The sequence below is a fragment of the Tetrao urogallus genome, assembly GCF_951394365.1.
Source record: "Tetrao urogallus genome assembly, contig: SUPER_28_unloc_3, whole genome shotgun sequence".
NCBI lineage: Eukaryota > Metazoa > Chordata > Aves > Galliformes > Phasianidae > Tetrao > Tetrao urogallus.
The window spans coordinates 20,803-43,529 of record NW_027639056.1 but is presented as its reverse complement, the minus strand read 5'-3'; the positions used below and the strand labels follow the sequence as shown (position 1 = coordinate 43,529).

The following is a 22,727-nucleotide window of genomic DNA, read 5'->3' as shown; positions in this document are numbered from 1 at the left end:
GGCTGCATTGCATATATGTGTGGGACCTGCGGGGTCAAGGCACAGTTACACATAAAGTGATCGGGTACATTCGGTGCGCGGCCGGCCGGGCCTTGTGCTTGGGGAGCAGAGCGCAGGGCCCAGCCCTGGGTGAGCCCCCAACCCCTCCCTCTCCCCACCCCCGGGGCTGGTGCTGCTCACCGGACGAAGCCCGGCCACCCCCAGTTCCAAGCAGGCTGGAGCAGGGCCCGGCCCCGGGCTCGTGCCCCAGCGGTGACACCGTATGGGGGCGGGATTTGGTACGAGCGGAGCAGCTGTGCGAAGGCTGGAGCTGGGAGGAGAGGAGGGGGCTTTGGCACCACCAGCCCCCGGCCCCGCAGGCAGCTCACACCACGCTGCCCGTAGCCCAGGGCCGCCAGCTTCGTGTGGTGGGGGGAGGATGAGGCCCATCCCCAAGGCAGTCCACGCTCAGCCCCGGCTGAGTCCAAGTGCTCCCCAGGGTGGGAAGCAGGGCTGGGGGGGAGCGCACCGAGGCCCCCAGGAGCTCACAGTCTCCTCTCCACTGGCTGCTGCAGGCACATCTCGCTGCCAGCTGAGATGATGGGCAGGTGATTGTCCATATGGTAGCTGATGAGGTGACTGACGCTCTCAAAACGGTGATCTTTTGTCCGGACCTGGAGGGATAGGGAACTCAGAAGGCTGCTGATATCCCCGGCAGTTCCCTCCATGCTCTGCCAGGCCTCCTCCATCCCCTAAACCAGCCCAGAGGTGTCCCCAAGGTGGGGTAGCGATGGAGAGATGTGTGACCCCCAGGCTTTGGGGTTATGGGGACTCACCACTCCTTCGGGATCAACGAGCAGCAGATGCTTGGGCTGCCCACCCTGCAGGCCGGTCAGCACGTACTGCCCGGGGGTGGTGGTGCTCTCCCTCACCAGGAAATCTCCGTTCACCTTCAGCAGTTTCTCAGCCTCCTTGCGGTTCATCTTCCTGTGGTACCAAGGCTCCCTCCTCAGCTGCTCCTCCATGGAAGCCACAACCTGGGCAGGCGGAACGCTCACGGGCGCAGACTGGGGGGCACGCAGGGCATCTTCAAATGGCTCTGCAGGACGAGAGAGAGGAAGGGGGTCCATCACTCAGCCCCACGCATCCAGGACAGACTGCACAGCCTGGGAATGACCACAGCTGCTGTCCCACTCACTCATGTCGAAGAGATCTCGCTGCGCACTGCCGTTGGCTGTTGCAGGGCTGCCTGCAGCTGCTGCTTGGCGTGCCTTGTCCACGTTCTGCACGTTCACATAAGATGGGTCATCAAACAGATCCGTGCGGCCGGATGCTGCAGGCGGGTATTTCTCTCTTCCTGCTGCAAAGAGAGCCGTGGTCAGCAGTGCTCCGGCACCAGGGCTTGCTGCTGGAGCACTTTGGGACCAGGAAAGCACATGGGGACAGCCACATCCATCACGTTACCTTGAGCGGGACCGTGCTGCTTCCGGGGGTCAAATTCCCCACCAGACGTCTGGCCAACAGGCTGCAGAGAGGCACACGGTCAGCCCAATGGATCTTGCTGCACTCTCAGCCCTCCCCAAATCCCCAGGCTGGGCTGCCAGACGTGCTGGACAGAAGCGTGGCGTGGATTCTGTGCAGCCCACAGCCCCGTCGGGGTCCTTGCATCTCCCCTGTATAGCAGAACCTCCCCAGCAGCTCCCTGCAGAGACGTGCTCAGCATCTTACCAGCGTGGCCCCCAGGTGATTGGGGGTCTGCGCAGCCCCATCCCGCAGCCGCATGTCCACGACCCCACCGATAGGAGGCTCCTTGCCGGGGAAGTCGTTGTAGTACTGGTGATCTGGGGCAGGCTCCTCCTCTTCCTCATCCCAGGCTGAGCCATCAAACCCTGCCATCCTGGGAGGGCGCAGCACAGCTGAACAGCTGACAGCAGCCAGGGCTGCGACCCTTCCCAGCACCAAGAGACCTCGGGCACCCCCCGTCTCTCCCTTCCCTTACCTGTCGTGGGGTGTCACCAGCTTTGGGGGGTTCTTCAGGTACTGCTTGAAGCGCAGCTCGAAGGCTTGCCCAATTGTGCTGATGACATCCTGGGCCAAGCCCTCAGGGCACTCCAGGATATGGCAGGCTGGGAAGGGAACGGCAAGATGAGAGCAGGGAAGCTCAGAGTCAAATCCTGCACCCCTTGATCCCAGCCTGTGCACCCCAGAGATTCCCTGCAGGGGCCCAAATCCCACTGTGCTGCACCAAATCTTTCCCAGAATGGAGCTCTTGCAATTCCAGCCTCAGCAGCAGCCTCACCTCTCTGGTTGACGGGGTCTTTGGCAACGTAGGCAACGTATTCAGCTGTGTCCTGTGGGAGAGGGTGGTGGTGAGCCAGGGCTGCTGGCGAGCACAGAGCCTGAGACTGTGGGGAGAAGGCAGGAGAGGCTCTGATCCCCAGCACAGCGTAGGATGTGCAGATGGGGAACCTCTGTACTCACCGGGTCGCCCCCAGAAGCGAAGGAGATGGACTGCATGTGATGGTTGGCAATGATCTGCAAGACAGAAGCACTGTTAGGTGCAGCTCCTCAGTGCCCAGCCTGGCACACTTTCCCTGGGACTGGCCCAGTGTGGGGATTACAAGCTCCAGGAGCCCTGGCTACGAGCCACAGGCAACCAGAAGAAGAGCTGAGACACCAGAAGAGTTACTGAGACCTGGCTCAAAACTAAGAGACCTCCAAGGCCGGGGAAATCTCGAGATCTCAAGGGACAGATCCCACAGGGCATTCAGGGTATTGCTCAGATCCCTTTGCCACCAGGAATGAGTGGGGTGGGACATTCTGGACCGGGAGAGGAGCGCTCAGCAGGAAACACAGGCACCCACACATCCCCAAGGAGAATGGGAACAACCCCAGCAGGGCCTGGAGGGGATGCGCAGATCCCTGCTCGTTTCAAGTCAGCAATGCAGCCCTCAGCAGCTCCCCGCTCTCACCTGCTTGCAGTCAGAGGCCATGAGGTTGAGGCTGCTGGTGGAGATGGTCAGGGTGATGGGCATGCCGGCGAACTTCAGGTTGCTTTTGCCCAGGATGGAGTTGAGAGAGCGGCCGCAGGGCTGGGGGAAAACGGCAGCGTTGAGCAACTCATCTCCACCACCACTCCAGCTGAGCCACGGGGGCAATCAGAGCCCCTGAGCACTGCTGGTTGAGTTGAGATTCAGCTCTCAAAACGCTCCCACCAGCAGCTCCCCAGGCCCAGCCTCACCTTCCTCCTCCTCACTGCTCCCTTGGCACCGGGCACGGCCTCGCACACCAGGCCAATGGCCTCCCTGCAGGGAGCAAAGCAAGGTGTCAACCTGGGGGTCCCCCCGTTGTCCCCCTCCTGCACCAGCACAGGGACAAAGCTCTGCTATCAGTGCCACGATTATGGGGCGCTGCTGGGCAGAAGACACGGGGACCAATGCAGAAGGGACAGGGTTAAGCGAGAAACAAAAGGGAAGCCCTCAGGCAGTGCAGGCTGACTCCCAGACCCGGCAGGGACAGGGGAAGAAGAAGCTGTTAATATTTGATGCAGCTGCAGGAGTGCTTCCTGCCTGACCAAGCTCATTGACAGGCTCATCGATCTCCAGGCAGCTTCCTCCATGGCTGCACACAGCCTGCTTCCACCTCCGCACCCAGCCCAGCAGCCCCAAGCCCCCAGCACAGCCCTGGGGCTCACCTGGTGACCTGAGTCCTGGTGTTGAAATCCAAAGCCCTCATGGACTGAAGGACTTCTACGCAGCCCATGTACTGTGGAGGAGAGCAGGGTCAGCACTGGGCTTGGCTCAGTTTTACTCCCCCACCTCCCCGCGCAGCCCGCAAGCAAGGAGAGGACAGGTCCCCACCAAGCCCACACTGCGGTGTTCGTCTCCACAAGCACACCAGGAGCCCCCCCCCCCCCCAAAACCCGCTCCCACCCCTCAGAGATGCCCCAGCACTCACCCTGACGTGGTAGGAGACCCCAGGACCCATGACCTTGTCATCCGGGTGCAGCCAGCCACGCGTGGGCTTATTGACAAAGCTGCCGTGGCGGGTCCATTCATCACCACCCAGCTGGCCGCCTTCCACCCGCGTCCTCTTGGCACAGCTCAGCTTGTTCATATCCTGGGAACAGACAGTGACAGGTCCTGCTGAGTCTGGGCCGGTTGTTCCCCCCGGTGCCGGTGTGAGCGTCCCGGTAAGGACGGGTTGCCCCGAGCTCCCAGCATCTTTGAGGCTGCCAGCCGATGAGCCCCGCAGGCTGAGCAGGTTGGCAGGGTTCGAGAGCTTCAGGTTGGCCATTTTGGGGAAGAAAGAGCAGAGGGTGGTGGGGCTGTCCTCCGACTCGGATGAGAGCTCCCCGAGAGGCAGCATGGGGCTGAGGGAGGAGGACGACAGGGAGCCAGGCAGAGACCGCGTGCCCGCCAGGGATTCCACCGGGGACGCCGGGGTCCCCAAGGCTCCCACCGCCTCCTCCAGGGAGGAGACAGACTCGTTCCTCAGGTGGCTGTATTTGCTCTTCTGCAGGAGATCCATTGCGGAGAGAGAGAGGCGAGAAGGGCTGGCGCATGCCCACCCCTCACTGCGACCCCACGGAGCGTCTGAGCGCCTACAGCCTCCTGGAATCCTCCCCCAGGCTCCGATCGAGGCCGAGCTCCGTGCCCGGTGCCCAGCAGCCCCGCATGGCTCACGAGGAGAACGCGCAGCAGGGGCTGCCCAGCTCCACGCCGTCAAAAGCCGATCGATAGCAACCAGCGTCAGCAATCAGGGCGGATGGAGAGCAACCCCTGCTCCGGGTGCAGAGGGGAGGAAGCGAGGCTGTGGTTACAGCCAGGGGCCGTACGGAGCGGCCGGTGAGGGGGCTCAGCACGCAGCTGGGAGGTCCTCAAGCCCCACTGCCCCACGCCGCTCCTGAACCGGACCCACGACGAATCCCATTGTCTTCAGCGGGGTCTCAGCACAGCTCCCCGTGCCCCACAGATGAGGTCCCAACGCGCTGCCCCTCCGCCCCTGCCGGCTCGCTCTGGCCCCTGTGCTCGCAAGCGGTTGCCAGCAGCTCAGAGGAAATCAAAAGCATGAATATTTAAAGCCCTGAGACAAGGCAGCCACAGAGCACATCCGAGCCCAGCCCAGCCCTGCTCAGAGCACGGTCCAGGAGCAAACAAGGTCCTTCTGTGGCGGCCGGCGCTACGCGAGCCACGTGCCGGCGGCGGGCAGCTGCCGTTGGCTCTCCGGGATCGCAGGGGGGAGCGGCGGCTGAAGCCGGGGGGAAACGCGATGCCAGCAAGCCTCGGGATGCAGGGACGTCCAGCTCGGCTCCAGGCTGGCAGAGGAGGAGGAAGACAGCCGGGAGGAGGATACAGGTGGGCGCAGCGAGGGAGAAGCCGGGCTCAGCGCGGGGCTGCGGCACGGAGCCGCTGGGAGCCGCCGATGGCTGCCGCTTCCCGCACGCCGGCTCCTCCCGGAGGAGAGAAGGGGCTGCCGCTGATCGGAAGGGCTGTGCTGACTCACAGGCGGAGGAGCCGGCTGTGCTCTGCTCTGCGGGGATGGGGAGGCAGCGCAGGAGGGGCTCGTAAGGAGGGGTGGGGACCCAGCGAGGATCTGGAGCAGAAAAATCAAGGTCACAGGCGGAGCTAGCGGGAGCTGGGGAAAAGCCAGAGCGTGCCGCTGGCGCCAGGGCAAATCTTCCCCATTTCCAGAGCTGGGCAAAAGCCCCGTTTTGTGGTGGGGGGCACCGGGACAAGTCTGCCCTCTGCCCCTTCTTCCCTACCTGACGCAAACCGGCATGCCAATGTGCCAATGGGGGAGCTCAGAAATCCCCCTCCAGCCTCTCGGCGTTGGAATAAGACGGTCTTTAAAGCCCCTTCCAACCCAAGCTGTTTCATGATTCTCCTCTTCTCTCCTCCCTCTCCCCCCCCCGGGGTCTCCGGGTCCCTCTGACCCACGCCAGGCGCCCTCTGTGTGGGCCAGGGCATTTCTCCACCAAGCTGTAACCAGAGAAATCCAGCCCAAGGGAAGCGCTCACCCCTCTCAGCCCCAGCACAGGAGCGAAACCTGCCGTCCTGCTTCCCAACCGTCGGCACGCAGCCCCAGACAGGGAAACGGAGGCAGGGAACAGCCTGGAATAGCTGCGATCCCACACGGTGCGAGGCTCCGATGCCAGCGGGTCCCACAGCCCGCCAGCCCCCACCTCGGTGCCGCAGGAGCCGTCCCACGAAGCGCTCCGTCCCCCCCGGGGGCCCCGCGGCCGCTCAGTGCCATGACCTTCCCATGGCCTGCAGCAAGATGGCTCCGAAGAAAGGCAGGAAACCCGGGGCCGGGGAGCCAGGAAGCAGGGACCCGCCAGCCCTGCTCTGCTGGGCGGCGTTAGGGAGGCTCAAGGCAGCGGGGTTTGCCCCCAGGGACCCGACTGGCTTGAGGATGTGGGGCTGGGGGTCCCACCTGGCACAGTACCCACTGCAGAAAGGCTGCAGGCGTCTGCAAACAGGGGCTGGCTGCTGCATGAGGAGAGCTGGAAAAGGGGCAAAGGGTCTTTTTGACCCAGCCCAGACAGGCAGCAGGGCAGGGAGCAGCAATTCCCGGCACACGCAGCGCCCCAAGCTGTGCCTGCTTCTCACAGATCTCCGTTTCTATCAAACAGAACAACTCTTAGATTTTATCAGAACCTCCGGCATCGAGGCCGAGACCAGACAGCGCGCTCACATCCCCACCAGCATCGGCAGGTCACCGCTCCCAGACCCAACTGCCACAGCCCCAAAGCCCACCTCAGGAATCACAGCCTCCTGCCCAGGGGCCACAGAGCACCGAAGGCAAACTGAGACGTGCGCAGCCCCACGGAATCGGGTCCTGCAGCCCCCGAGCAGCACCCAGCAGCCTTTCCTCTCGCCAGACCGGCTGGCAACACGTTCCCAGCCCTGCAGCAGAGCGGCTCCTCACGACTGGAAGCCAGGGCTCGGCCAGATCCTGCTTATGTGCAGGACGGGGGGACACTGCGTGCTTCCAGGTGACCTCGTGCACAGCCCAGGGGATGAGGAGCAGAGTGGGGATGCAGCACAGCAAACTGAAAGCTGTGCCCAGCGCTCTGCTTTGGAGGATCCTGCGTTTCCCCAGGCTCTGCTCGCAGCCCTGCTGTCCTCCCAGGAAACACAAAGCAGGAGCTGAGTCAGAGAGCTGGAACACACGAGCGGTTTGGCAAGAAGTCACGGCAAGGCGCACGCAGGCACAGGGGCTGCCACACGTACGCAGCTTGTCGGCACACGGAGGCCAGGAGACCCCCGAATCCCAACACGGGGAGACGGAACCCTTGCCGTGCCCTGTCCTCCTGCAGCACGGCGGGGAGAGCAAAGAGAAAGGCCGAGAGCCAGCCACGAGCTGGATTTTCCCCTCAACACCACTACAACGTCACACGGCGTCTGTGTGCAACCTCTCTGAACTTCCCAGCAGCATTGTTGGAATAGGGGAAAAAAAAAAACCAGCGGAGGAGGCCTGGAATTGAGGCTGGGCCCCGGTGGTGAAGGGGGAGGGGGAGGCAGGATCCGCCACCGAAGCCACCTAGCCCTTCCACCGAAGTCCCGAGCGCTGGCCGGCCTTACCACGTACTCCATCGCCGGCGGAGGGCAGGGAACAAACATTCAGCCCCTCTGGTCTGGCAGCCCGACCTGCGGTTCAGGGACAAACAGCGAGTTAGCCAGCCCTGCTGCAGGCAGAGCTGCTTCTCACTGACCGCAGGCAGACGGGGGGCAGAGAGAGACCCGGGGAAACCTCCTCCTTGACGGCCCTGTCCATGGGAAGGATGGTGCCGGGATGCTCTGGGAGCACGGGGACAAGATGGGGGGGACGAGGTTGGTTCTGCTCTGATCTTGCCTGCAGGCAAATGGTGTCGGCAGCCACCTGTTGGCTGTGCCCCCGAAGCAAAAGGACCTCGTTTACGGTCACTCTGTGACCTGAAATAAACGCTCGTGTCGATCTCTGCCCTGTAGATGTCAGGACCCAAAAATAGAGGGCACAAAAGGAGAGGGAGAAGAAGTGCTGAGACATGGAGGAGAGCCCCGCTCCTGCCCACACCGCCCTCCAGGCTGGCACCTACTGCAAAAGGACGCACAAAGTCCCCAGGGAGGAGCCAGGATGTGGCCATAGGAGCGTGTGAAACGGATCCTGGTGTTAGGAAGGAACGGTGGAAAGGGGCCACGGAAGGGCAGACGTGAGCAGAGCCAGGAGGGGCAGGAAGCTCTGGGAGAAGGGCAGCGGTGAAAGGAAAACACAACGAGCAAAGCAGGAGCACAATGAGCGCCCCTGCCCTCCCCAGCCAGCCCTGCACCGCTCCCACCCTCACCACGGAGCCGTTTGGGGCCGGGCCAGCCAAGCAGAACAGGACAACAAACACGATTTACTTCCTTGCAGCAATCATACGTCCTTATCTGGGGCCTGCAAAGCCAGCGCCGGAGCCCAGGCGGGCGCTAATGGGATTAGCCCGGGGGGCAGTGAGATAAGAGGGGCCGTTTGGCCGCCGCAGCCCCGTCCTGGGCAGGGCCAGGCAGGCAGCAATTGCAGATCACTCACTGCAGAGGAAGCGCAGAAATGACGAGGCCCTTTGGACTCTGGGGCCGAGGTTAGAGGCAGGGAAAGGAGAACAGCACTGTGCCAAAAGCCAGCAGGAGGAGAAAGGGCTGGGTTTGAACGGCGACGGTGCACGGCCATAAAACAGCCAGGCAGGAGAGGCACAGGGCAGCGCAGGGCCTCACGGTGAGGCTGCAGCGTCAGCAGGGCCACAACCTGACCTCAGCACGGCCTCCTCAGCACCCCTGACGCCCAAGGGTGCTGCTTTGGGCTCTCCCCATCCTCCAGAAGCCCGTGGCGTGGTTGCAGAGCCGTTCGTTCCTCGATCTTTGTTGTGGCAGTGCCTCAGCTGAACCGTGCAGAGCTCCAGAGCGGGCAAAGCACTGAGAAATCTGCCCTTTGCACAGCTTTAATCCTACAGGAAGGAGCGGGGCCACGTTTCCTCAGCCCGTGAGGGACACCCAGTGACCTGGAGATCTGGGAACGGCCCAGGCCGGATGGACACACGGACACAGCAATGCTGCTGTGTGAGGACAATGGTCTGGAATGGGGCACTTCCACCTCAGCCAGCTCTGTCCCAGTTACCTGTCCCTTCTATCCCTTCAAGGGAGGTTGCACACGAGCACGGCCGGTGCTCTGCTCCAATCGGGGTCGGTCCGTCCCCATTCTGAGCTCCCCGGTTGCTGCCAGCCCCGGGAACCGGCAGCGGTGACACACCGACAGACGGACCTCACACACACCCCCACCATGGCACTGGGAGCTCCGGGACCTCCGAGCAGCAAGGAGGCGATCAGCGATTCCCCCACAACCACCGGCAGCGCCCGGCCCCGGTAACACCGGGAACGGGCAGCCCGACGCCACCGCTTCCCCGCTCGGTGACTCCCATCACCCCACCGTGCGTAGGGACGAGCGGGTCGGGTTCAGCCCAGCAGCCCCGGAAGCTCCGCAGCAGCTCAAAGCCCGGCCCGCCCCGCCGAGCCCGGGGCCTACGGAACCACCGGCAGCCCTTCAAGGCCCGGGCCGCTCCCGCAGGCCGTGCAGGCCACACCGCAGCACCGCACGAGGCCCAACCCGTCCTAGGACGACCCGCACGCTCACCGGGGCACCATGGGTCTACGCGCCGGTCTCCTCCGGTCCCGGCGGCCGCAGCGCCCCGCACCGAGCGCCCTCCCCCCGCCACGCCGCCACTCACTTCCGGCCCACGCCCCTCCACCGCGGCCTCACCGCGCCCCCGTCACGTGACGCGCGAACCGGCGGGCCACCGGAAGGCGGCGCCCGAGCCTGAGCGGAAGGGGCGTATCCGCTCGACCGTCGACCAATCAGCTTCCGAATCGCTCGTCCCGCCTTTGCGGAGCGGACCAATGAGCGCGCGGGGCGGCGGTGTTTGAAAGCACCGTTGGGGGGAGGGGGGCGGGGGGGAAAAACCAACGGCCGCCGGGAGCTGAGGAGAGGGGCGCGGCGGGGGCTGCCGGGAAAGGGGCGGACCGCGGGCGGCATGGCGCACAAGCAGATCTACTACTCCGACAAGTATGACGACGAAGAGTTCGAGTACCGGTGAGGAGACGCGGGGGAGGAGCGGTAACCGTTGTCTGATGGGGGGGGGAGGAGGATAACGGCTGTTTGTTGGGGAGGGGGGTCCCCGGTAATGGCGTCCTTCCGGCAACAGGAAACGGAGGGGGGGGTTGTTAGTATGGAAGGGTCGGCTGGGATGGGGGAATGGGGGGGACGGGCTGTACGGTTGGGCCTGAGGGGGATGGGGGGGGGCACCAGGTTTGGGCCTGAGGGGAGGAGGGGGGGGAGTAGCGGGAGGGGAGTGAGGAGGGGGGAGGCACCGGGTTTGGATCTGGGGGGGTGGGGAGTACCGGGGCCGGGCCTAAGAGGGGAGTGGGGTGGAAGTGGGGGGAGGCAAAGGGTCTGGGCCTGAGGAGGAAGGGGGAGGAACGACGATCTGGGAATGGGAGGGGGATCTGAGCCTAAGAGGGTGGGCGGGGGGAGGGGGGGTGCACCGGGATAGTGCCCCCGGCTGAGCAGCCCCCCGGCCGCAGGCATGTGATGCTGCCCAAAGACATCGCCAAGCTGGTGCCCAAAACCCACCTGATGTCTGAATCGGAGTGGCGGAACCTGGGCGTGCAGCAGAGCCAGGGCTGGGTGCACTACATGATCCACGAGCCAGGTGAGTCCCGTATGGCTGCCCTACGGGATGCGAGTTCCCATCCCACAGCCCAGCCTGACGCTGTGCTGCGTCCCCACAGAGCCACACATCCTTCTCTTCCGACGGCCACTGCCCAAGAAGCCAGAGAAGTGAGCGTTCCCTGGGCTGGCCGCAGCCTTCATCTGCCTGGGCTATAAAGCACCTTCATCATCATCATCATCATCCTCCTCCTTCTCCTCTCTCGCATCCTCTGTTCCTGGGAGCTTTCCCGGTTGGGGCAGAGCCACTGGGTCCCTAAGATGCTCATGAACTCAGTGCCATCTGGGCACCTGCAGCGGCTCAGCCCCGGGCACCGCGCTGTGGGGACGGGGTTCTCAAAAGCTTCAATAAAAGGATATTTGGGAACTGCTGTGTGCTGCTATTCTGCCTTTGGGGGGAGAGGGAGGGAGGTGGGAGGCAGGAAGAGCTCCCGGTGCTCAGGAACAGCCCTCCCTCCCCCGGGTGGTTCTGGTGTAGCTGTGACCGGAGAGAGGGTGTTGGAAGGGTTCATAGGGCCGGAGGGCTCCGGGATAACGGGGCGGGGAAGGCGGGATGGGGGAGGGGAAGCGCACGTGTGCCGGGCGAGTCCATGGCGCTATGGGGGAAGGGGGAGCGGTAGGACCGCCCCCCGCAGTGGCTCTGTCCGCTCTCAACCAATGAGAGCTCGCAGAGCCTCGTGACGTACGTTCCTCCCGACCAATAGGAGCGCGGGGAGGTAGCGGCGTGGCGGAACCGGTTCGGTTCGGCGGGGTTCATGCGGGCGGCGCTGCGGGTTGTGGGGGCTCTGCTCGGTACCGCGCGGCGGAACGCGGCCTGCAGAGCCATGGCCGGGCACAGCTCCGCCTCCACCGCCGGGATCATCATTATCGGGGATGAGATCCTCAAGGTGAGAGCGGGGCCTGCGGCTGGGGGCTGGGCCGGGCCTGGAGTCGGGCTGGGCCGGAGGGCTGCGCTCAGGGACTGCGGCCAGGGATCCGGGCCGGGGGTTTGGGCCTGGGATTTGGCCTGGGGTTTGGGTCTGGGGTCGGGCCGGATGTTTGGGCCTGGGTTTCTCGCCTGGGGGTCTGGCCTGGGAGTCAGGATTGGGCTTCAGGCCTGGGGTTCCGGTGTGGGGTCAGGCCTGCAGTCTGGCCTGGGGCTTGGATCTGTGGTTCTGTCCTGGATTCTGTCCTGGTGTTTGTCCTGGAGTTCAGGCCTGAGGTCGGCCCTGGGGGTCTGACCTGGAGTTTGGGCCTGGGATCGTGCCTCAGTCAGGCCTGGTCTCACCGCAGCTGCCCTTCCCCTTAGGGCCACACTCAGGACACGAACTCCTTCTTCATGTGCCGGCAGCTGCGTGCGCTGGGTGTGCGCGTGGCCCGCGTCTCCGTGGTGCCCGACGAGGTGGACGCCATCGCTGCTGAAGTGGCCGCCTTCGCCTCCCGCTTCACCTTCGTGCTGACCTCGGGGGGCATCGGCCCCACGCACGACGACGTCACCTTCGAGGCCGTGGCCAAAGCTTTTGGGGAGAAGGTGGCCCCGCACCCGGAGCTGGTGGCTCTGGTGCATAAGTTCTTTGGCAAGACGGACATGCAGTGCCCTGAGATGAAGCTGGCTCGCATCCCTGAGTCCTCACGCCTCAACTATGGCACGGACCGACTCACAGGCAGTGCCTTCAAGTATCCTCTGGTCAGTGTCCGTAACGTCTACATCTTCCCGGGCATCCCAGCACTGATGGAACGTGCCCTGGATGGCCTCAGCCATCTTTTCCGCAGTGAGCAGACCTGCTTCCACTCCCGTGCCATCTACGTGGCAGCTGATGAGGTGCAGATTGCTCCCGTGCTGGATCAGGCCAACGCCAGCTTTCAGGGCCGCGTGAGTTTGGGTTCCTACCCGGACTGGGCCAACAATTATTACCGTGTGAAGCTGACGCTGGACTCGGAGTCGGAGCAGCACCTGGAGGAGGCACACGGCTTCCTGATGGAGAAGCTGCCGCCTGGCGTGGTGGTGCCGTTGGTGACTGACTGCGTCTCGAGGGCTTCCACTGAGGTCTATGCCTTGGCTGAGTCAGGTACAGCAGCTGCAGCTGGGGTCTTTGTGCTGCTCCTTCAGACACGGAGGGGCCGAGGCAGTGGCAAGAGCAGCCCGGGTGTGGAATTTGCATCGAGTTCTCTTTGGGGTTGGCGCTCGTCCCCTTGCTGGGTAGGGGGATGGTTGTGCCTTAGGGACACGCGAGCTCTTGGCTTCAGGACGCAGTGCCAGCAGCAGCTCTGGGCTGTGCCTGGAGAGGAGATGAGCCCGCAGGGTGAAGCACTGCAGGAAGGAGCTGGGCCTTGGGGCTGAGCCGTGGCAGCGTGGCCTTGGGCAGGCAGCAGCGCCAGCAGGCACCGACTGTCCCCTCCCAGCAGGCTTGGCTCTGGGACAGAAGGTGGCAGCAGCACTGAGGACTATCGAGGAGGCTTTGGAGCGGTACAGCCTAGCGCAGCTCTGCGTGGGTTTCAACGGGGGCAAGGACTGCACAGCCCTGCTGCACCTGGTCCACGCTGCCGTGGAGAGGTACTGCGGGGCGCCGGGGTTCCTCAGGGCTGCTCGGGGCTCTCTGCCCTGCTCTGCCTGCTTTGCCTCACGTCTCTGATGGCTGCCTGTGGTGGCTCTCTCCCCAGGCGGTACCCGGAGAGGCAGGAGAAGCTGAAGGTGCTCTACATCCGCATCGTGTCTCCCTTCCCTGAAATGGAGCAGTTCATCCAGGCCACCGTGCGGAGGTACGGGGGGGCGCTGAGGGCCAGCTGGGTGCAAGCGACACGGCCCGCCCCGATGCCAGCTGCCTGTCCTGCCCTCCAGGTACAAGGTCCAGCTGTGCACGGTGGAGGGCTCCATCCGGGACGCCCTGCTCACCCTGAAGGAGCAGCAGCCGCAGCTGGAGGCCGTCCTGATGGGCACGCGGCGCACCGACCCCTACTCGTGCACCCTGACCCCCATGTGCATGACGGACCCCGACTGGCCCCAGTACATGCGGGTGAACCCACTGCTGGTATGCTGCTGCCATCTGGGATGGGGACGGGGCTGTTCCTGCTTGTTTGGGAGTGAGTTTGGAGTGAATCCTCATCCTCGGGGGCTTCTCTGCCCAGTTCTCCTCTCCTTAGGGCCTTGTTGCCCAGCTGTGGCCCCGCAGTGGGGACACCCACTGCTGCTGCCGGTGGTTGGGGCTCATTCCTGCCCAGCCATGGCTTTTGCCGTGTTCAGGGAGGGACGGATGCGCTCTGGGGCCGTGGGCAGAGGGCAGTGGATGCTGGCTGGGCTCCACACATGCTGAGCTGGAGCCGAGTGCCTTCCCTGAGACGAGGGGCAGCCACTGCATCCACCTCTGCAGCGATCCCTGCCCAATTCTGCCCGCAGGACTGGACATACAGGGACATCTGGGAGTTCCTGCGCAAGCTCTTTGTCCCCTACTGCATCCTCTACGACAAGGGGTGAGTGCGGGGAGCAGGCAGAGGAGGAGCAGAGCACGGGGCGATGCCTTCCAGCCTTCCCACAGCCGCGCTGTCCCCTCACAGCTACACCTCCCTGGGGAGCATGGCCAACACAATGAAGAACCCAGCGCTGCTCTACACCGACGCCAGCGGCCGAGAGAGCTACAGACCCGCCTACGAGCTGGAAAACGAGGAGGATGAGCGCACGTCGCGCCGGTGAGAGCTCGGGGAGCCGCGCTGAGACCGATGGCGTCCACAGGTGTCATCCCCGCTGCTGGGGACAGCGCTAAATAAAGCCGCTGCGCTCAGCGTCTCGCCCGAGCTTGGCTGCGCCGCTCCCTTGCTGCTCTGCGGGGCTCTGGCAGGAGGAATGAGAGCGGCAGCGTCCGAACAAAAGCGACCCCAGGCGGTGCCTCCCCCCCCCCCCCCTTCCCCACGTGCGCGTCATTGTGGCGGCTTTTGAAGCGCAGAGAATGGAGCAATTTCCAGCGCTCGCCCGGGGCTCCGCGTGGCCGCGCCGATCCCTCCCCGCTCAGATCCCGTTGCCATGCGTCTCCTACGACCCGCGACAGCCCGGCCACCGGGCACCGTGAAGCGGATGGCGCAAGCCGTGGCGGTGCCGGCACCCGGCGACGCGTCCCTGGGGCTGCGGCTCGGCCGCTGGGTGCTGCGGGTGCTGCGGGAGTGCGTTTACCTCCTGCTGTGCAGCTGGTGCATCCGGGAGCTGCTGGAGTAGGGCACGGCTCCTTCCCCACGGTGGGACTGCCGGGATGCTGGTGAGTGGTGGGGATCCGGTCACGGTGGTCCCGGGTGGCGGTGGGGGGTGCGGGGTTTCGGCTGCGGTGTTCAAAAAGTCGATAGGGTGAGGGGCAGAGATTTGGATGTGGTGGTGCTGGGAGGGGGAAGGGTGCAGCTGCGATGCTGTGGGGGTGTGTGGGAGCCGGTCTGTGGGGGGTGATGTGGGGGTACGTAGTGAAGGAGGGGTCCCTGGCTGTGGTGCCCGTGGGGCTGCTCACCCTTCCTGTGCTTCTCTCCCCTCCCCAGGACTCTGTTGCCCCTCGATGGCTCTGCGCTGCCCGGTTTGGACCCGATGGACCCCCAGCACCAGGACCCGGCCCACCCTGAGCCCCCCCGGCACCACGACCCCAATAAACCTGAGCAGTGTGTGAGCGGCTGCGTGTGTCGAGGACTGAGCGTCCCCCCACCCTGCCCACGTGCACCCCCAGAACTTCGACCTGCTGCGTCTCTGCCCTGCCGTGCCCAGACCCACCCTCCATCCCCCCCCCCGCCCCCCGGGGGTCCCCGGCCCCATTGTTGACCGCGGAGCGGTGCTGGGAGCCGCGGCCCTGCTTCCCCCTCCCCTGGGTTATCTCTGCTGTGACTCAGTCCCTTGTTTAGAGACTTCCAAGCCGTTTCCTGCCCCAACCCCACGCGCCCGCCCGGCACCACCGCCGCCGGGAAGCGGCCAGAGCAAAACATACCCCCAGAATCCGGTTTGCAGCTCAACTCACGGAACAACGGGGCACCGCGACCCTCGGGGTCGATGGCGGGGGTCTCCGTGTAACCAAAGCGCTCCGTGCCGGCCCCGCTGTGGGGCTGCGGGCTCCATCCCTGCAGCGAAGCCCCGTCCGTGGCGCACGCCTGGCGCCGGCGCGGCCGCCCTTATCTCGCCGGGAAGTCGGGAGCAGGAAGCGCGGCCCCGCGCGGGATAAGGGTCCCGTTTACATGATGGCTTTGTTATGGCACGAGTTCCCACCCTCACGTTGTGCCCGCGGGGAGGGGGGGAGGGGGGAGGTTGGTTGTTGAGATGGCTTGGGGGGCAGCTGGGAGCCCTGATTTGGAGGGTTCGGGTCACCCCTGCAGCCCGCTCAGCGTTAGGAGTGGGGGCTTTGTGGGGCACCCCGCCGCCCCCCTTTCCCGTGGGGTTGGGTTATGCGTCGTTACGCCGCGCTGCTCGCTGCCCCCTCGCTGCCCCCCAGCACGGGGTCACCGTGCCAACATCTGCAACGCTGTGGGCATCCCCTGCCCCACAGCCCACGCAGCCGCCCCGCTGTCGCCGCGTCTTGACCCCATCCGCGCCACAACCCGAGGTCCGGACACACGAATCAATGAATTCCCCAAACGGGGAGGTCCGGGGGAGGGGAGAATCCCGGCACAGGAAAAAGCTCTGAACTGGGCGAGCCGCGGGCAGAGCGGTCCGGGCCGCCCCACAGCGCGGCTCTACGCGCGACCCCATCTCCTGGCACACAGCTCCGCCGCCCACCGTGAGTCTGACCCCATCCCCGGGACCCCCTCGCAGGGGTCGTGGCGCGGGGATGCGTGGCACGGGGAAATGTGGCACGGGGACGGGGACGCTGCTCTGCACAGGGCTTCTATTGGGGGGCAGAACGTGACTTAGGGGGATGGCGGCGGTGGGCGCGCAGCGTGCGACGGATGGGGCGGCTCCGCGGGGATGCGGCATCGCCCCGGTGGCGGCAGGGGGGACACGGTGCGATGCGTCTCGGCGCATCGAGTGACACCCGCGTCCCCATCCCCAGCTCTGCCCTTCTGCCCCATGTTCCGTTCTCGCCGTGCCGCGCTGCTGAGGCGGCTGTGGCGGCAGCGCTGCCCGACCCCCGGCCCCGAGGAGGGTCCCGGTGCCCTGAAACCCGCGGCGCACGCCCTGTTCAAGAAGCTGAAGGACGAGGAGCTGGAGCTGCTGCTGCAGGCGGTGGAGAGCCGCGGTGCCTGGGAGTCCAGCTGCGTCTGGGTGCCGCGGGGGGCCAAGCAGGCGCTGCCCCCCCAGGTGCTGCTGTGCCGCCTGTTCCGCTGGCCCGACCTGCGGCAGCCCCATGAGCTCAAGCATCTCTGCTACTGCCAGAGCGCGGGGGGCCGGGGGGGCTGCGGGGATGCGGCCGCGCTCTGCTGCAACCCCCATCACTTCAGCCGTCTGGCTGCGCCCGGTGAGTGGCCCCCCCCCCCCCCCCCCCCCCCCCCCGGCCCTCCTTGCCATCTGGGGGGTCCCCAGTGGCCGATTCCCAGGGTCCCTGCAGCTCCTGGGGTCTCTCCAGCCCCTGGTCCTCGTGGTCCCTTCAACCCCTGGTCCCTATGGTCCCCCTCGAGCCCCTGATTTCTGGGGTCTCTGTAACCCCTTGGGGTCCCTCCAGCCCCTGGTCCTTGTGGTCCCTCCAACTCCTTGTCCCTGGTGTCCCTGTAACCCCTTGGGGTCCCTGTAGCCCCTCATCCTTGTGGTCCCTTCAGCCCCTGGTCCCTGTGATCCCTCCAGCCCCTGATTTCTGGGGTCTCCGTAACTCCTAGGGTCCCTTCAACCCCTGGTCCTTGTGATCCCTCCAACTCCTGGTCCCTGGGGTCCCTGTAACGCCTTGGGGTCCCCATAGCCCCTCGTCCTCATGGTTCCTTCAACCCCTTCAACCCCTGGTCCCTATGGTCCCCCTCGAGCCCCTGATTTCTGGGGTCTCTGTAACCCCTTGGGGTCCCTTCAGCCCCTGGTCCTTGTGGTCCCTCCAACTCCTGGTCCCTGGGATCCCTGCAGCCCCTGGGGTCCCTTCAACTCCTGATCCTTGTGACCCCTCCAGCCCCTGGTCCCTGGGGTCCCTCTGGCATTTGGTCCCCAGTGGGAATGGGATCAGGGTATGGGGTGACATCTAGAAAACTGGGACATGTGCTCAACTCCTCACTGCTTCCCATCCCTACTCCAGAGACCCCTCCACCCCCCTACTCGAAGTCCATCAGCCCTTCCTGGCCAGCTGAGCCCAAGTCCCCCCAGCTCCTGGACTTCAGCTGCAACCACGCGGAGTGGCGCGGTAAGAGCCGAAAACGCGGTACCCAAAAAAAAAACCAGGCTCAGGACTGGGAGCCGACGTGGGATGAGGGCTTCTACTGGGAGGATCCACCCCCCTACACCCCCCCCCTCTACCCCAGCACTCAGCTCTCCTGTTATTTTTGGCTGCTCCGGACTCCCCGCCGGAGGAAGCGCTGCCCACGGGGCCGCACACAATGTGCCTTGACGCACGCGGCGCGGCTCCAGCCTGGCTGCAAGCCACAAAGCCTCCGGGCTCCACCTTCTCATCCACCAGGGACCCCCCCCCCCCTCCACCCCCACCCAACCTTGGCACACAATGTGGCCCCCAGGGGGCTGCCCTGGGCCTACGTGCCGATGCTCAGCAGCTCACTGATTCCTGCTATCGCCGTATCCTGGCTGCAGAGCCATGGGGCGCTCCGTGTGTGACCCACAGGCACCAATCCCCTGTGTGCCGTCATCCCAGTGCGTCCCTTGGGACCACCGTATGCAGAGGGTTGGGTGTAGGCATGCGTAGCCACGCAGCACCGTGATGATCTGCCATTCAGAGGGACCTCGAGGGGCTGAAAGGTGGAGCTGGGGGAGCTTGATGAGGTTCAACACAGCAAAGTGCGAGGTTTGGCACTCGGGCCGCAGGAATGCCAGGCATTGATGCAGACTGGAAGGAGCAGCCGTTGAGAGCAGCCCTGCACAGAAGGACCTGGGGGTCCCGGGGGTTGAAAAGCTGAATGGGAGCCAGCAGGGTGTGATTGCAGCTCGGAAAGCAAACGGGATCCTGGGCGCCATCAGCAGAGGTGGGGCAGCAGGGCCAGGGAGGCGATGGTCCCTCTGTGCTCTGCTCTCTGAGGCCCCGTCTGCAGCACTGCGTCCAGGGCTGGGGGTTCCCAGACAAGACAGGGAGCTGTGGGAGAGGAGCCAGAGGAGCCGCAGGGATGAGCAGGGGCTGCAGCAGCTCCGTGCAAAGCCAGGCTGAGGGAGCTGGGCTCGTTCAGCATGGAGAAGAGGAGCTGGGGCTGAGCTGAGTGCAGCCTGCAGCGCCTGCAGGGAGCCTGCAGCCAGGAGGGGAGGCAGCTCTTGGGCAGGGGAGATGAGAGCAGGCCAGGGAAGGGCTGGGAGCGGAGGGAGGGCAGCTGGAGGCTGGGGGTCAGGGAAGTTGTGTGCTGGGAGAGCGGGGAGGGGCTGAACAGCTGCCCAGAGAGGCTGCGATGCCCCGTCCATCCCTGGAGGGGTTGGAGGCCAGGCTGGATGGGGCCCTGGGCAGCCTGGGCTGCTGTGAAACGTGGGCAGGTTGGTGGCTTTGCAGGCGCTGTGGGGTCGGAGCTTTGGGACTCTTGAGGTCCCTTCCAATCCAGGCCACGCCATGACTGTGATTCTGTCACCTCTCCGCTCTCCCAACAGACACCAGCATCTCTCGGAGCGCGGCACGGGACGGCTGCTGGTGCAAACTGGCGTACTGGGAGCACCGGACACGCGTGGGTCGCCTCTACGCCGTGCACGAAGCGTCGGTGAACGTCTTCAGCGAGCTGCCGCGGGGCAGCGGGTTCTGCCTGGGCCAACTGCCCGCCGTGCACCGCAGCCGCGCCGTGCGCCGCGCCAGGGGGAAGATTGGGAAGGGGCTGCTGCTGAGCCGGGAGCTGAGCGCCGTCTGGGCCTACAACCGAAGCGAGCATCCCATCTTTGTCAGCTCGCCCACCCTGGGCCCGCCTGGAGCCCACGGGCTGGCCGTGCTCAAAGTGTTGCCAGGGTATTCGGTGAAGGTGTTCGACTACGAGAGGGCAGGGGGGATCGGGGCCGGGGGGTGGCAGAATGGGGATGGGCCTTGTGACCCCCATAGCGTCCGGATCAGCTTTGGGAAGGGCTGGGGGCCGTGCTACTCGAGGCAGTTCATCACCTCGTGCCCTTGCTGGCTGGAGGTGCTGCTGGCACAGCCCCGCTGAGCGGCCGTCGGGGTGGCACGACCCCCATCTATGTGCCCCTGCGTTCCCACGGGACCCCCGGGGCAGCACCCAACCCCCCCCCCCTCAAAGCCCGGGTGTGGGGCTGGGGCAGGGCATTATTTAATCTCTCCTTGGTTATTATGATTTCCGTGGTTACGTTGCATGTTTAATTTATGTTATTGGTGTAAAAGGGTGAAAAAGGAGGAAGTTGAGGAGGGTGGGAGTGCAAGGAATGCGAGGGTCTATAGGGGGCAGCTCCTGAGCAGGGGGTGAAGGGGGGTGGGATGGGCACAGCTGGAACGAAGGGGGTGAGCACAGCTGGAATAGGGCTGAGCAGAGCAGGAATTAGAGGTGAGCACGGCTGGAATGAGGGGTGAGCAGAGGTGGAATGAGGTGGGCGCAACCGGAATGAGGAAGGAAAGCTGAGGAATGGAGGTAATCACAGCTGGAAAGGGGAACTGATGGAGTGAGGGGTGAGAACAGCTGGAATGGGGGGGTGAGAACAGCTGGAATGAGGGATGAGCACAGCTGGAATGGGGAATTGATTGAATGAGGGGTGAGCACAGGTGGAATGAGGGGCGAGAACAGCTGGAATGAGGGGTGAGCACAGCCGGAATGGGGAACTGATGGAGTGAGGGGTGAGAACAGCTGGAATGGGGGGTGAGCACAGCTGGAATGGGGAATTGATTGAATGAGGGCTGAGCACAGCTGGAATAGGGGGTGAGCACAGCTGGAACGAGGGGTGAGCACAGGTGGAATGAGGGGGGAACGGCTGGAATGGGGAATTGATGGAAGGTGGGATGAGAACAGCTGGAATGGGGGTGGGCACAGCTGGAACGAGAGGTAAGTGCAGCTGGAGGAGGGGGCAGAAACGCACATCCGAGGCGGTGCAGGTGAGCACAGCTGGAATGCGGGGCGGGGGGGGAGGTGAATACAGCCGGAATCCAGGCAGGTGAGCGCAGCGGGACCGTAGGAAGATGAGCACATCTGGGGCAGCCCCCCCTTCCCCCCCCTCCCCTTCCCCCCCCTCCCCCCCCCAACCTCCGTCTCTCCGCACCCGATCTGCATCCGTTATTTATAACTCCAATAAACGGTGTCACCGGCAACCAAAACGCTCCGCGTCCCGCCGCGTTCCGCCGCCACCCCCCTCCCCCCCCCGGGGGCCGCCCCGGTGCCGTCACCCGGGGGCTCCGTTGCGCTCCGGGGACCGGCAGTGCCCTCTGCAGGCGGCCGGGCCGGGCCGAGATGACCGCCCGGTCCTTCCTGCCACGCCGCCGGCCCGGCACAGAAGGGGCCTGGCGGCTCCGCGGCCCCCACCCGTTCCCGGTGCTACGAGGTGAGCGCGGTCCGCGCCGTCGGGGCTGCGGGAGGGAACGGTGCAGCGGAGCGAGAACGCGGGGCACCGAAATAACACAGCGGTTTAAAAATAGCGGCGGGGCCGTACGGGGCGGGGGCTGCGGCCTCGGGGCCCGGGAGGGAGGTGCGGGGTTGCGGGAAGAACCGGAGGGAACGGGGGTGGGGTGGGGGGGGTGATGGGGTTGGGGAAGTGAGGACGGAAACCTTTTGCCTCCGGTTGGAAGCGGTGGGGCTGCGGTGGGACCCCGTGCGGGATGAGGGAGGAGTGCCGGGGGGGGGGGGGGGGGGGTTGGGGGGGCTGCGCCACGGGGGCACCGGAAGGCGGCGGGGCCGTGGGAGGACGGTTTCGGGTTGGGGATGGGGGGTTTCGGTGGCAGCGGAGGGGAGGGGATTTTTGGCGGATTTCCCCCCTCAGAAGCCTCCGCTTCTGCGGGAACCCCGAGCGGGTTCCGAAGCCCCGGGATGGGTCCGAATCTCCGGGATGGGTCCGGCGGTGCGGTTGGGGACGGACGGACGGACGGACAGACAGACGGACAGGTGACAGCAGGGTTAGAGCTGGGTGGAGGTGAGGCAGGTGAATGGACGGAACGATGGACGGACGGAACGATGGACGGACACGAACGGAGATGCAGCCTCCGCGCATCGCTTTGCGCTCGGGAAAAGCAAAAGGGAACGGCCGCAGGTGCCCGGTACCGGCGGTAGAGGCGGGGATGAACGAACCGGGAGCGAGCACCGGGGCACCGGAGGAACCGGGAGAGGCGGGGACCGGCCCGGAGCGGAGCCCCCCGCCCTCCTCGCTGACATAACGTCTGCGGGGCGGTGTTTGCATTGGCAGCGCACGGCGGCGGCTCACACTTTCCACCCGCTCCGGGCAGCGGCCGCGCCGGGCTCTGAGTCAGGAGCGCTCCGGGGGGGTCGGGGTGAGGCGAGGTGAGCGCGGGGCCGGGCCGCCCTCTGCCGTCCCCCCGGGGCCCGGAGGCGGCCGAACGGGTCGGAACGGGACCCCCGGCCGGCACCTGCCGGAGAGGGGGGGCTGCGCCCGCACCGTTCACCGGCACTGCAGGGCCGGGAGGGGCTCCGCGCCCGGTGCCCGGTTCTCAGCGCCAGTCAGTGCACGGCGCCCCGTTTCCCGTTCTCCGGTGCCCGATTCTTCACCCCCGTTCCCAGTTCTCCATCCCGACGCTCGGTTATCCGTCCCCCGCTTTTCCTTTCCCAACCCCCCGCTTTTCCGTTCTCCGTTCCGACGCCCCGTTCTCTACTCCCGGCGCTCCCGTTCCCCGCTCTCCGTTTTCCCGTTTTCCATCCCGGTGCCCTCTTCCCCGTTCTCCCCCCTCCCCCCCGCAGCCGGCACCGAGCGGGGCGGGCCCGGAGCTCCGCGGCCGCAGCGGGCGGAGCGCTCAGCGCCTGGCACCGGGCGCGGCACCGGGCGCGGCACCGCCGGACCGGGCTCCCCCCAGCGGGGGGCGGCT

General features: G+C 65.6%; 3 protein-coding genes and 1 pseudogene across 4 annotated transcripts; 3 read left to right on the top strand and 1 right to left on the bottom strand.

Moving 5' to 3' along the window:
* Positions 1–524: 524 nt before the first annotated feature.
* SHC1 (SHC adaptor protein 1) lies at positions 525–4,543 on the bottom strand (the record flags this gene model as incomplete). Its single annotated transcript, XM_079551012.1, is given in 13 exon segments — positions 525–653; positions 816–1,078; positions 1,178–1,339; positions 1,444–1,504; positions 1,708–1,876; positions 1,979–2,105; positions 2,279–2,330; positions 2,461–2,514; positions 2,952–3,071; positions 3,221–3,284; positions 3,674–3,744; positions 3,937–4,515; positions 4,517–4,543. Coding segments are annotated over 13 exon segments (1,878 nt in total).
* Positions 4,544–10,024: 5,481 nt separating this feature from the next.
* Positions 10,025–10,834, top strand: CKS1B (CDC28 protein kinase regulatory subunit 1B; the record flags this gene model as incomplete). The annotated part of the gene is made up of 3 exons (XM_079550986.1): positions 10,025–10,083; positions 10,575–10,702; positions 10,782–10,834. The coding sequence occupies 3 exons, from the start codon at positions 10,025–10,027 to the stop codon at positions 10,832–10,834; spliced, it is 240 nt and encodes a 79-aa protein (XP_079407112.1).
* A 640-nt stretch (positions 10,835–11,474) lies between these two features.
* On the top strand, positions 11,475–14,386 carry FLAD1 (flavin adenine dinucleotide synthetase 1; the record flags this gene model as incomplete). The annotated part of the gene is made up of 7 exons (XM_079550995.1): positions 11,475–11,606; positions 12,008–12,767; positions 13,102–13,252; positions 13,360–13,458; positions 13,538–13,727; positions 14,093–14,166; positions 14,251–14,386. The coding sequence occupies 7 exons, from the start codon at positions 11,475–11,477 to the stop codon at positions 14,384–14,386; spliced, it is 1,542 nt and encodes a 513-aa protein (XP_079407121.1).
* A 327-nt stretch (positions 14,387–14,713) lies between these two features.
* On the top strand, positions 14,714–19,902 carry LOC306956385 (annotated as a pseudogene). The gene is made up of 6 exons: positions 14,714–14,898; positions 15,211–15,331; positions 15,565–16,430; positions 16,704–17,108; positions 17,865–17,969; positions 19,364–19,902. The product of its transcript is annotated as an uncharacterized misc_RNA (transcript).
* Positions 19,903–22,727: the final 2,825 nt, after the last annotated feature.